General features: G+C 38.5%; 1 protein-coding gene across 5 annotated transcripts in view; it reads left to right on the forward strand.

Moving 5' to 3' along the window:
* Positions 1 to 13,777, forward strand: part of SENP7 (SUMO specific peptidase 7) — a 152,896-nt gene that overhangs the window by 127,573 nt on the left and 11,546 nt on the right. For 3 of the 5 annotated variants that reach the window (XM_065913549.1, XM_065913551.1, XM_065913552.1), the window contains 4 exons: positions 1,306 to 1,568; positions 3,477 to 3,610; positions 4,963 to 5,079; positions 10,977 to 11,099. In XM_065913549.1, the coding sequence (XP_065769621.1) occupies positions 1,306 to 1,568; positions 3,477 to 3,610; positions 4,963 to 5,079; positions 10,977 to 11,099 (637 nt within the window). The remainder of the gene's footprint in view (positions 1 to 1,305; positions 1,569 to 3,476; positions 3,611 to 4,962; positions 5,080 to 10,976; positions 11,100 to 13,777) is intronic. The other 2 variants (XM_065913550.1, XM_065913553.1) reach the window with 2 other exon arrangements.

Genomic DNA, 13,777 nt, shown 5'->3' on the forward strand with positions numbered 1-13,777 from the left:
TCATTTTTCTAAGACTGGATTGAATACTTTTCCAATGCTCCCGTAACACTTATCTATTGGTATATACTGCTACTGCTGAGTCGCTTCAGTCGTGTCCGACTCTGTGCGACCCCGTCCCTGGGATTCTCCAGGCAAGAACAGTGGAGTGGGTTGCCATTTCCTTCTCCAATGCATAAAAGTGAAAAATGAAAGTGAAATTGCTCAGTCATGTCTGACTCTTCGCGACCCCATGGACTGCAGCCTACCAGGCTCCTCTGTCCATGGGATTTTCCAGGCAAGAGTACTGGAGTGGGGTGCCATTGCCTTCTCCGATTTTGTATCTTGAAATATTTTCCAACTTTGTTTAGTTTCCAACTCCTGAAGGAGTCTGATTTGGAATTAGGTAAATCAGATGAGTAAATTTCTCTTTTATCTCTTTAATCTCTCTACCTTTCCCCTCCTACTGCCTTGCATATTAAAGATGTTAAGTAGTGATCTGAATTTTAAATCTTTAAAATTCCTCATTTTGTTATCCTGATTGCTTCCAAATTAATTTGGGAAATTTATGATCAAATAGCAGAGGAGTGGGGAAAATGCCTAAGCCATTTATCATCATTGTGGGAGGTGAGAATGTCATTTGAAACCACTATTGAAATGACTGATGAAAGAAGATGATTCTGAAGGAAGTGTTTGAATGAAAATTTTAATGGGCAAATTTGCTATATGGAGAAGGCTAGAGAAAAATAATTGTTTAGTCGTCATGTACTTATTCATGCATTCATTAACAAATATTTTTTAAATTAATTTTTAATGTTAATTGGAGGATAATTGTTTTATAATATAATGTTTCTTCCTGCCATACAACAGTGTGAACCAGCCATAAGTGTACACATATCCCCTTCCTCTTGGTGATCCCTACCACCCCGCATCCCACCCCTCTAGGTCATCACAGAGCACCAGGCTGAGCTCCCTATGCTCTGTAGCAGCTTTCTACTGGCTGTCTGTTTTATATATAATGTATATATTTCAATCATTAACAGATATTTACTCACGTCTAATAAATGCCAGGTACTGGAGATACAGCAGTCAGTACCATGTGGCGTTTGTATTCTAATGCAGTAGGAGTCTAAAATTGTGAGTTTCGGTTCTCGGTTACTAATGGGTTGTTTGGGGATTTAATTTGCCTGGGTTATTAACTAACATGCAAAATAGTTTGTTGAGCCATATACCATCCTTACTGTTATTAATATTCAAATTATTTTAATCTTAATCCCCTTGAAAAATAATACTACTGATAAAAACCAATCTCTTTTTTTTCTTTCATAGCAAAATCGACTGAGTTCATTTTCCTTGAGCTACACAGTTCTATTTCGCAGAGAGAAGAATTGAAATTGAAAGACATTATGACAGAAATAAGTACAACCAATGGAGAGTCAGAGCTTTCTTATCCATTGTCTTGGGTTCAGGCGCTTCCTTTATTTCAGAACCTGTCTTCAAAAGAAAGTTCTTTTATTCATTACTACTGTGCTTCAGCTTGTTCCTTCCCTGCTGCTACTACTGAAGAAATGAAGGTGAAATCAGTGTCTCAGGTTAGCATACGACTAATGTAATTAGTGAGGGGGAGAGAAGCAGTTGGAGAAAAAGTCTTTTGTTGAAATTAGCATGATGTTAGAGTGCTGCGCTTTGTCAAAGGTCACAGGAACCAACTAAAGGAATTCCCAGTGCCACAGCTAGAAACAGATCAACAAAATCAGTCATGATAGCGTGCGATTGCTACTAGAGAATAAGATATGTACCCTTTAATGTATATTGGCACATGTAATTAACTGAACGGATGAGTGAAAACACAAATAATAAAAGGTGGGAAGGGACAGTTTTTTCTTAGAAAAATATTGCAGTTATAAAAAGTGTAAAAGGAACAAGAGAAATATAAAACCAGCACTAGAAAAATCATAGTTATGATTGTTGCAGGTAAGATCCATGGAGAGATGCTAAATTTAATGGGTGAAAACTTAAAGTAGGTCAAGATACGTGCATAATCTTAGTCTCTCACCTTAAATACTAATTACGAAAAAGAAGTGACTTTTTTTCACCACTATAGTTACTTTACAGTGGAGATGTGTCACAGATATCACTTTAACCCAAGTGATCAAAGTTAACATTACCAGTAATAAAATATATTGACATAACGTCCCTGTCACATCATGAATGGACAAGGGTACATCACTTCTGTATTGTTTTTCTCAATATTTTATAACCTCAGTCTAATCATGAAAAAAATCAAACAAGCCCAGTTATAAAATAACTGACCATCAGTCTTAAAAATTACCGAGGTCATGAAAAATAAAGATGAAGGAATTGTAGGATCCTGAAACAAGAGAAATCTGTTAGTGGAAAAAATAGTAAAATCAAAATAAAGTCTGTAGTTTATAGTATCATACCAACTTTAATTTCTTAGTTTTGATAATTGTACTGTGGGTTTTAAAAAGATGTTAGTGTTAGGGCCATCTGTGAGAGGCTTGCTAAATGTTAAGTCGCTTTAGTCATGTCCAGCTCTTTGAGACTCTATGGACTATAGCTTGCCAAGGTCCTCTGTCCATGGGATTCTCCAGGCAAGAATACTGGAGTGGGTTGCCATGCCCTTCTCCAGGGGATCTTCCCCACCTAGGGATCGAACTCACATCTCTTATGTCTCCTGCATTGGCAGGCGGGTTCTTTACCACTAGCACCACCTTAGAGGCTTGTTTATTGTAATTCTTTTATAAGTCTAAGATTATCTTGACACAATTAATGGTAAGGTTTAAAATGCTGTATTTATTTTTATAGAAGGTTGTTAATATACTTATGGCTTATGTATCTCTGCCAAATACCCCCAGAAAGAAAAGTGTTTTAAGTTTTCTGTGATGGGGGTGTGTGCACACACACACATAAACGCACATGTGGGTTTGGTTATTTTAATCTGTTATTTTAAAGGTCTGTAGAAAGACACATTAGTGGAACATAAGGTGTAAGACTTCACCACTGGTTTTTGCATAATATTGTAAAAATTTTGCCTGATAATTACACTGTATATACAAATTTGTATCATAGTTTTCCGTTTAATAATAAAACATCAGTTTATGTTGTTATAAACTCTTATCAGTCTTTTAAAAACATTCCTACTTATCACTTATCACCTCTTTTGTTCTTTTGAACAGCACTGTTTTCAGATTCTAAAATTGTAAAACCCAGACCTATAAGTAACACTTCGGGTTAAACTTTGATCCATAGTACATTATGTTTTGCTCCAGAGTATTATTTTGATTTGATTATATCTTTGTAGAAATTGTAGGAGTATATGTGTGTGTGTATGTACATAACTCATTGGTGTGTATTTCTTTTAGTCCCATTTTCTCTTACAAGTCTAACATCTGACTTTGTCCTTTTGAGAGTTAATATGTATTTGTACGGGTATAAGGAGACCTGTTACTTTGCCTTTTTTTGTTGTTTTGGGTCAGCCCTCAAACACAGATACAGCCAAGCCTACTTACACCTTACTACAGAAGCAGAGCAGTGGGTGCTACTCACTGTCCATCACATCGAATCCAGATGAGGAGTGGCGCGAGGTCAGGCACACCGGGCCTGTTCAGAAGTACGTACTGTCTCATTTCCTGTTTGGGACAGGCGGGCACTTTAGTAGTTTTCATTCATGTTGCTGAGTTTAAGTATTTTACCTTTTCAAATGTTTTCAGTTTTGCTTTCTTGCTGACAGTTAATAATAGAAATAATCAAGAAAACAAGTCAGTGCCACTTCACTTAGTTTTGTGTTTTATGTTAAGAAGTCAGAAATGGTAGCCAAGATGTCAAATGTGTCAAAACCTTTATTGGAAATATTTGAATAGAAGTATGTGGTTTTCAAGATTATATATCCCATATCTGAATATATGATAGGAAAAGAGAAATTGCTTACTAAAGTGTGCCTCAATTTCGGGTACTTAGAAGTTTATCAGAACTTCCCTTCACAAGTCACTTTCTTGATCATATTTGGTCTTTTTTGTGTCTTCTTATGGTAATAAAGTAGAATAAGGGAGTCTTTGCATTTGAGAATAATTTCTATTCCTCTACATGATTCCTTTTCTCTGTTAAAAAACAAATGGACAGCACAGGATAGGGAAATAGCCATTAAATAGTTATTATCATTTTATGACTTAAAAATTTCCCATATTATTTAATTTAGGTGCAATGGTTATGAAGATTAAATCAATTGCAGTTGATTCTTAACCTTCTGGAATCTTTCTAGTTCAACAAGTACATATTATACCTTTATTATTGAGTATATTTGTGCAGTGAGTACCACCCTGTCTGTTTCAAGATTATAGCCAGAAATCACAACTGCTCTTATTTCAGAACTTTAAGAGAGGGTACCAAAGGAAAAAATGCCTAATTAGTTGTCATTTTGTTTTCCACTTTTCTGATTGTGATCTGATGGTTTATTTCCTTTATGTTCTCCTAAGTTTTATATTGTAAGCGTGTTGTTATGGGAAACTTGCCTCCTAAGTTCCCATGTTATTTATTCATTGTCCAGCTGGTATAGACTCATTACTAGTAGGAGATAGTTTTTGCCTGCTGACTGTTTTAGTCTTGGGTGTTCAAACTTAAAAGTGGAAACTGGAGCATAGGAGAATCTTATATGGTTTATTACTTCAGTTTGTTGAAAGTTAAATATTATTACAGAAGAGAGACATCCTCAGTGATAGATAACCTGTTGATTAGATAAAAACTGAGACTAGCCCACGTGGGAAGGATTGGAAATGCAAAGATACTCCGTGACAGTACTATCAGTAGCTTGTGAAAACGAAGGAAGGAAAATATAGTTTATTGTATTGTGTCAAATATTTTTACCCTAAGATTTTAGTCATTGAATACTACTGCCCTGTATTGTCCCAAAGAACAAATCCCTTTGAGACTAGAGTTTTCATTACTATTTTACTTTTATTTTTTAAGGTTGATTGTATATCCTCCACCACCTACTAAAGGGGGCTTAGGAGTAACTAATGAAGATCTGGAGTGCTTAGAAGAAGGAGAGTTTCTGAATGATGTAATCATTGATTTCTATCTTAAGTAAGTACAGTGAAGCATGATTGTGTCATTTTGTTATTTGTTTTACAGGTTTTGATGTAAATCTTAAAGTAAATATCTCTGAAGTATTTTAGCTCTAGCTGAAAATAACTTGCTAAAATTTCGAATTTGAAAAATTTCGTCTAGGGAAGTTTTCTAGTGTTGGCAAGTTCAGTTTCATTTCTTTACTTCCCGATACTATGTACTTGAGACGAGTAACTCTTGTTCCATTTGTTTTTCTTTGTGTTATTTGCTTGCTGTTGATTGATACTTCTTTGACATTTTGTTGTTCAGTCACTAAATCAGGTCCAACTCTTTGCGGCCCCATGGACTGCAGCCCACCCGGCTTCTCTGTCCCTTACCATCTCCCAGGTTTTGCCCAAACTCATGTCCATTGAGTCAGTGATACTTGATGCTTTGACTATAGTATTATTGATGAAAGTACTTACATAATGACAGATCACTTTGGGAACCAGGAAGAAACAACTGTATAGTTCTTTATGTGTCCTTAAGCGCTGTAAAAGTTAACCAACATTTAAAAAATCTATATCACTATTCTCTTATAGTTTTAAATTTTTTATATAGCCAAGCTGAATGAATTTATAAAAAGGTTTTATAAACTTTTATGCAGCGATAATTTGTCTCTTGTCCTCATTTTGTACTATATCCTTAGACCCACATTTCTAACATTTATTTTTCAAGATGCCTCCTGATTATTTCACTGACCATTCCCAAATCAATTTATTATCATCATATAATTTCAGCCCTATCATTTTAATAATAGTGCTATCCCTATTCTAGTAAGGATAAGACTTAAAAGTCTCATGTTACCATCTGCTGTTCATCTTGAACTTTGTAGAATGAATTTCTAGAAGTTTTATTTGGGCCTTTTTAAAGAATATCTTTCATGTCTGTAGCTTTTTGAATATATGGAATATATTATATAATAACTTTTAAAATGTCTTTTTCTACTTATTTAGCATCCTTGTCAGTTCTGGGTTGGTTTCAATTGACTGATCTTTCTCATTATGAGTCATAATTTTTTTTTTCTTCTTTGCATGTCTGGTGATATTTTTACTGGGTGCTGGTATGTTCCTATAAATATTTTTGAATTTTGTTTTGAAACAGATTATTTGGAAACTCCACCATGACCCATCCATATCGGGTGTCCCTACACGGCATGGCTCATAGCTTCATTGAGCTAGACAAATCTGTGGTCCATGTGATCCATTTGGTTAGTTTACTGTGAATGTGGTTTTCATTCTGTCTCCCCTCTGATGGATAAGAGTAAGAGGCTTCTGGAAGCTTCCTGAAGGTAGAGACTGACTGAGGGGAAACTGGGTCTTGTTCTGATGGGCGGGGCCGTGTTTGGTAAATCTTTAATCCAATTATCCAGTTTTCTGTTGATGGGAGAGGCTGTGTTCCCCCCCTGTTGCTTGACTTGAGGCCAAACTATGGTGGAGGTAATGCAGATAAAGATGCCTCCTTCAGAAGGTCCCATGATGCGCTGCTGTGGTCAGAGCTCCCGACCCTGCCAGGCCACCAGCGACCTCCGCCTCCGCCAGAGACTCTTGGGCACTCGTGGGCATGTCGGGCCGGCTTCTGGTGGAGTCGCTGCTCCTTTCTCCTGCGTCCTGGTGCACACAGGTTTTCTTTGTGCCCTCCCAGCGTGTTCCCCAGTCCTGTGTAAGTTCTGGCGGCTCTGTGGTGGGGCTAATGGCGACCCCTCCAAGGGGGCTTATGCCACACCCAGGTCTGCTGCACCCAGAGCCCCCGCCCCTGGGGCGGCCAGCGCTGGCCCGTCCGTCCCTCCCCAGGAGACGCTCAGACACCGTTCTGGCTCCGTCTCCGTGGGCTGGGCGCGCGTTCTGGGCCCTTTGCCGGTCTGAGCGCTCCGGCGACCAGGTTCTTGGCCCGAGCACCGCCCTAGGTGGGCGTGCGTTCTGATCACCTCCTTGGTCCCGGCTGCTTGGTTCCCCGGCTGAGCCACGAGAGCACTGTCTCAGCTGTGCCGTGTGTCTCCTCTGGAGAGCCCGTCTCAGACTGCGCCCCTCCTGGTGGCTGTCAGCCATCCAGGGTCTCAGGAAAACTTGGTTAGCAGCTGGGAGCCTGCTCACAGTTTGGTGGAAGGTGCCATCCCTGGGGTTGAGATTGCAGCAGCCCCTTGCCTTCCAGCTCTGGCTGGCTGCCTCTCTGCCTCCAGGCAGGGAGGGGCCTGTAGCAGCCAGCTGTCTCTCCTTTGGTAGTCACTCAGTCCTTTGTTCTGTGAGCAGGCCAGGCTGTGCTTTAGGTTGTTAGGTTAGAGCCTTTCGCGGGAAAGTTCCTTTTCCACAGTTGCGGTTAGGCTTGTATTCTGTGGGTTTTCTTTTCTTTTTTTTTCTCCTGGTTATGTTGCCTTCTGAGATTCCAAAACTCCCTACAGACCTGCCTGTGAGAATTCTGTGTGCAAGTCAAGAAGCAACATTTAGAACTGGACATGGAACAGCAGACTGGTTCCAAATAAGAAAAGGAGTACGTCAAGGCTGTATATTGTCACCCTGCTTATTTAACTTATATGCAGAGTACATCGGCGAAATGCTGTGCTGGATGAAGCACAAGCTGGAATCAAGATTGCCGGGAGAAATATCAATAACCTCAGATAGGCAGGTGATATTACCCTTATGGCAGAAAGTGAAGAGGAACTAAAGAGCCTCTTAATGAAAGTGAAAGAGGAGACTGAAGAATTTGGCTTAAAGCTCAACATTCAGAAAACTAAGATCATGGTATCCGGTCCCATCACTTCATGGCAAATAGATGGGAAACAATGGAAACAGTGAGAGACCTAAAGAGCTCTTGATGAAAGTGAAAGAAGAGAGTGAGAAATTTGGCTTAAAACTCAGCATTGAGAAAACTCAGATCATGGCATCCGGTCCCATCACTTCATGGGAAATAGATGGGGAAACAATGTAAACAGTGACAGATTTTATTTTTTGGGTTCCAAAATCACTGAAGATGGTGACTACAGGCATGAAATTAAAAGATGCTTGCTCCTTAGAAGAAAAGCTATGAACAACCTAAACAGCATATTAAAAAGCAGAGACATTACTCTGCCAACAAAGGTCCGTCTAGTCAAGGCTATGGTTTTTCCAGTTGTCATGTATGGATGTCAGTGTTGGACTGTGAACAAAGCTGAGCACTGAAAAATTGATGCTTTTGAACTGTGGTGTTGGAGAAGACTCTTGAGAGTCCCTTGGACTGCAAGGAGATCCAACCAGTCCTTCCTATAGGAGATCAGTCCTGGGTGTTCATTAGAAGGACTGATGCTGAAGCTGAAACTCCAATACTTTGGCCACCTCATGCGAAGAGCTGACTCATTTGAAAAGACCCTGATGCTGGGAAAGATTGTAGGCGGGAGGAGAAGGGGACGACAGAGGATGGGATGGTTGCATGGCATCACCAATGCGATGGACATGAGTTTGTGTAGGCTCTGGGAGTTGGGATGGACAGGGAAGCCTGGTGTGTTGTAGTCCATGGGATCTCAAAGAGTCAGCCATGACTGACCGACTGAACTGAACTGATCTGGAAACGGTTCACTGGTTTTAACTCTTGCTTTTTGAGATTTATTAGGTAAGACCGACAGAGTAACCCCCACTACTGGGGAAAGACCCTTCTGAATACTGTGCTTAGCTTATCATGAATTGTGAGGTTTCCAGCCTGGCTCGTAGTGACAGGCCGTATTCCTGCCATCTGCAGGAGTGCTGGGGTACCATTCTCTCTCCTTTTTTCAGATAGTTCTTTTTCCAGTCTTAAGTGTCTTCCTTACGTATATGCAGTGGTCAGTATTCTGCTAAACTCTTGAGGAGGATGCTCTGTATATGTTTGGAGTTTTCTGTCTATACTGCTTTTTCCTTTCCAGTATTCTGATCTGCAGAGTCTTGCTACCTTAGCCTTTCCTGACTCTCAGCATCTCCTAAACTCAGGGAGTCTACCATCTTTCACCTGGGTTATTCCTTTCTGTGTTGTAATCTGAAATGTTATCAAGGCAGTAAGCTGAGGCAATTATGGAGCTCACCATCTCTCAAGGGTCACTGTTTGTTGCTGATGTCCAGTGTTTTAAGAACTATTGTTCCATGTGTTTTGTTTGATTTTTTGCTTGTTTCAGATAGGAGTGTAAGTCTGATCCCTCTTGTTCCATCTGGGCTGGAAGTGAAGTTTCCATTATCATTGTCTCTTCACCCTCAGTTGCCTGAGTAGTAGGTTTGGTCTCTCAAATTCATTTATCTTTCTTCTGTCATCAGTCTTTTTAGTATACTTATCATACCTAAATTAATTTTTTATATCCTCTGTCTCTGTTTTCCTGTCTGTTAAGCATATTATTACCACCATTATTATTCATAAACTACTTCATGAATGCAAATGTCATTAGAAATTTTTATTTCTTATTACCCGTCAAAGTGAGTTCAGTGAAGCATTTGAGTGTGTTGATAATATGACACTAATCTGTCTTTCCTGCCATTTCCTAATAACCCTGTGCCTATTGCATAGTCCAGCAAAATTGAGTTATAAACAGTCTACTAAACAAAGCCCATCCCTTAGTCACTCTTCTGCCTTAACGCCCTGTTACTTTTGCTTCATGGAATAGTCTCCTCTTTATCTTAACATGTTAACATTTTATTCCCCTTTGAAATTTTACTCCCCTTCCTCACAAGTGTTGCCTTCTTGAAAACCTTTCCCAATGAAACAGGTATTAACTCTCATAATACCTTTTTTGGTATATCTCTTTTATGGTTCATATAATATTTTGCCTTATTTTAAAGTTATTGGTGACATTACGATGATTTTCCTTCTAAAGGTTGAGCATCTTACATCTTACTAAATTTTGTATCCCTAAGTAGTGTCAAATTTATATTTTGCAAGCTATATTAGATCATCTCTAGTGTTAATTTTGGTATGTTTTATTGGAAATAATTACTAAAATTTTATTTATAATTTGATTCTAAGAGTATTTTTCTATACTTGTTTTTCACTGAAGTGCCTGTATCTCTTTGAATTCTTTTCAGAGGGGATCCTATGTTAGTTTTTTTGAACTGCTTCCTAATTATTTTTAAAATTGATGAATAGCTTTCAAGTAGGAAAGTGCACAGATTTTAAGTGTACAGCTCATGAGTGTTCACATATATATGTACCCAGGTCATCATCACTCAGATTAAGATAAAAGAACACTTGGGGCGCCCCAAAGGCATCCGTTGTGTCTCCTGTCACACAGTATATGCTCTGCATGACCACATTAAAAACATTCAAGCTGAGTTTGTCTTTTATGCTTTAAAAAAAAAAAAACACTTACAAGGTCATTTTTGAACCTTTATAAACTATTAGCAACACCAGAGTTCTCTAAATATGAGAGATGTAATCACTAAGTCATTGAAATATAAGCTTGTGTTGAAGAATTGTTTTACTTGGAAATGGACTAAGGATTTAGCGACTAGTTGTGTCTCAAGAGTTATTAAAATTTCTCTGGATTTATTTAGGAATGTCATGGTTTCAGTTTTATATGTGATTGTATGGTTATCTGATTTAATATTTCCTTTTCACCCTCACTTTTCTGGGGGCAGAAACTTGTTTTTCCGTGCTCTCATTTAATGTTGCTAGTATAGATATGGTATCTTAGCACACACTAGGAACTTGAGAAATATGTGTTAAGTAAATTATTGAGAAAATGGAAAACTTCTGCTTTAATTGATCCTAATTGAAGGTAAGATAGTTAAAGAACAAAAAAAAAATCTGAAATCAGAGCAAACTGCAAGATTGCTTTGACTCTAATTGGATGTGTAAATGAAGACTTTCAGAACACATAAAATAATTGGAGGAAAACCAGGTAAAATCTAAAAATAACTTACTTTTGTGGTATTGTTACTTTATAGGTATCTTATATTGGAGAAGGCATCAGATGAACTTGTTGAACGAAGTCATATTTTTAGTAGCTTTTTCTACAAATGCTTGACAAGAAAGGAAAATAATTTAACAGAAGATAATCCAAATCTTTCGTAAGTCAGCCTTCCAACATACTCAAGTTTTAAGAGGAAAGCATTACTATTTTGATGCTGCTAGCAAAATAGCTTCTTACTGTATTTCCCAGAGTGAGCAGTGTTCCCACTGGGGCGTGTCTTGGGCCTGTCTGTCCTGAAAGGCATTTCTCACCCTCCTGCTGTTCTGCTCCTCCTCACAGGGAGCCTTCATCTTGCAGGCTGCGTTTCCAGTCGTTCTGTTGGGAATGTTGGACGTTGGAGGGCAAGGAAAGACGATGTCAGGATGTGTCTTCCTTACCCTCTTTGCCCTGGGCAGTTATTTTCATAGTGATTCTAGTTCATTTGTGGGCCCTTCTCTCACTGGACGGGCAGAGCTCTGACTTCGGTCTGGGCCACTGCTTCTTCACTCGCCCCTCCGGCACTGGGTGCAGCGTCCTCCTCCTCCGCCCAGCTCTGGGTGCCTCACTGATTGCCGTTTGCGGCTTTGTACTTTTTCTGTCACCACTGTAGCCAGTAGTTTGCATTACATTTTATCTGTCTTAAATATATATGAAGATTTATGGTTTCCTGGTTGGACTCTCACTAACATACTACTGTTTAATTAAACTGAGGTAACATTATAAAAAATACTACGTCCCCACAATTTAGCTGAATTTCTGTCCAAGTAGTTTTTTGATTAATTCTAAAACTTACAGAGCAGTGGTTCAGTTCAGTCACTCAGCCGTGTCCGACCCCCTGTAGCCCCATGGACTGTAGCACGCCAGGCCTCCCTGTCCATCACCAGCTCCCAGAATCTACCCAGACTCATGTCCATTGAGTCAGTGATGCCATCCAACCATCTCATCCTCTGTCGTCCCCTTCTCCTCCCGCCTTCAATCTTTCCCAGCATCAGGGTCTGAGCAGTGGTTAGGGATAGGCAAAAAAGAAGAGGAGTAATTTTTTTATCTTAGCAGTAACTTGAATAGTTGTGAGCAGAGAGCCATTTCACCTCTCTCCCCACCCGTAATACTTTGTGTGATCATCTGTGTGGTAGGTGTATGATAAAATTAGGGGTTTCTATTTTTTTTTTAAATTAATGTAAACATTTGTCTACCACTTTACAAGGTACATTTCTGTACGGAACAGTGCTTTTAGATATACAAGGCATTTTTCAGATGAGGAAGCAGGCCAGTGAAGATTGTCAGAACTCTGATAAAGTGACAGAACTGATGGTATTTAGATCTTTCTCTTTTAACCGTTAGTCCAGAGATGTTTTTGTTTTACTGTACTGCCTTCAAAAAAATGGCTGTGAGAGTTGTTTCATCCCTTTAAAATAATAGGAGTAATAGGCAACTGAAAAGATGATTAAATGGGTAAACTGAGTTTGTTGTGTTACTGGAGAAAAATAATAGCAATAGAGAGACTATTAACATTTATTGAGTACCTGCTTGGAACCAGGACAGTGAATAGAAGGTTATTGTTTGATTCTACAATAGTCTTATGAGATAAATGGCCATTGTTGTGAACTGAAGCTTAAAAAAGTTAGATAAGTTATCAGAAGTTGGATATAGCTTTCCAATTACAAAGTTCAAGCTCTTTCTCTTATTTATAGTATTGCAGCTATATAATTTATGGTCTAAATTGGAACACTTAAGTGAGTAAAAGGAGGCTCTATTAATAGTTACACTAGGCAACCTGTGTATGTTGGTTTTATACTTATACAAACTGGAATGTGTGGTCATCCATATTTTGAGTGTCTTTATAGGTTTGAAATTTGTGCTGGTAGACAAGGCCTTCCAGGATCAACTAAGGAGAAAATCACAGTATGAAAATATTCCTTATAATTAGGGTTAATGGAGGGGGAGATATGGAAGGGGAGGCTGTAGTAAACAGATTAGATATTTAACATTTCTCATGCCCTCCTCTCTTATTTTATGTGTATAGAGATTGATGGTTGGCACCCTACACTTAATCCCACATTTTGTGTTAAGATCACTAGTCAGTGTGGAGATTATGCAGTTGGCATACCTACCTAGAAACTGAGGAAATGAAAAGGTAGATTCTGCTGTATTTAAATTTTTTTTTGATTAAAAAATTAGAAAAAACTTAGATGTTATATGCCTGATCATATATAAACGTAAGACAAAACTAAGTTAGATGAGTGCCTTCTTCCAGGGTAATATAGATATTACATGCATCTTATGCATAACGTATCTTCATATACACGCACCCATATACACATGAACACATACATACACATACAGACACCAATGCTCATACTAATGCTTGGCCAATGTGTATATAGTTAGTATTCACATAAAGAATCCCCACAGATTGGTTTAAAAAAGAAAAAAGAATCCAGAAACAAACTTGCGAGGGATACAAACCATAATTGATGGCCAGTGAATCCTACAGGAAGCTCAAGCTATCAATGTTAGGAAATAGCAGATTAAACGATAGACACAGTTGTTACTGTGGTTTATGAGATTCAACAAGAGCCACTCCTGTCCATCTCCCTAAACTCATCTCACATCATTCTCTCCCTTCATTTACCATCCTTCAGCTCAGCCTGCCTCCTGTTAGGTTTTGAATACGTTAAGCTCTTTGCTGTTTTCTGACGGAAATTTCTTCTTCTGGCACTTTTTTTTTTCTCTCTTGGTACTTTTTTAGTTTATTTTAAAACTATTTCTGGTAATTTTAATGTTTGTTTGTTTTTG

This window comes from Muntiacus reevesi, chromosome 21 (assembly GCF_963930625.1).
Source record: "Muntiacus reevesi chromosome 21, mMunRee1.1, whole genome shotgun sequence".
NCBI lineage: Eukaryota > Metazoa > Chordata > Mammalia > Artiodactyla > Cervidae > Muntiacus > Muntiacus reevesi.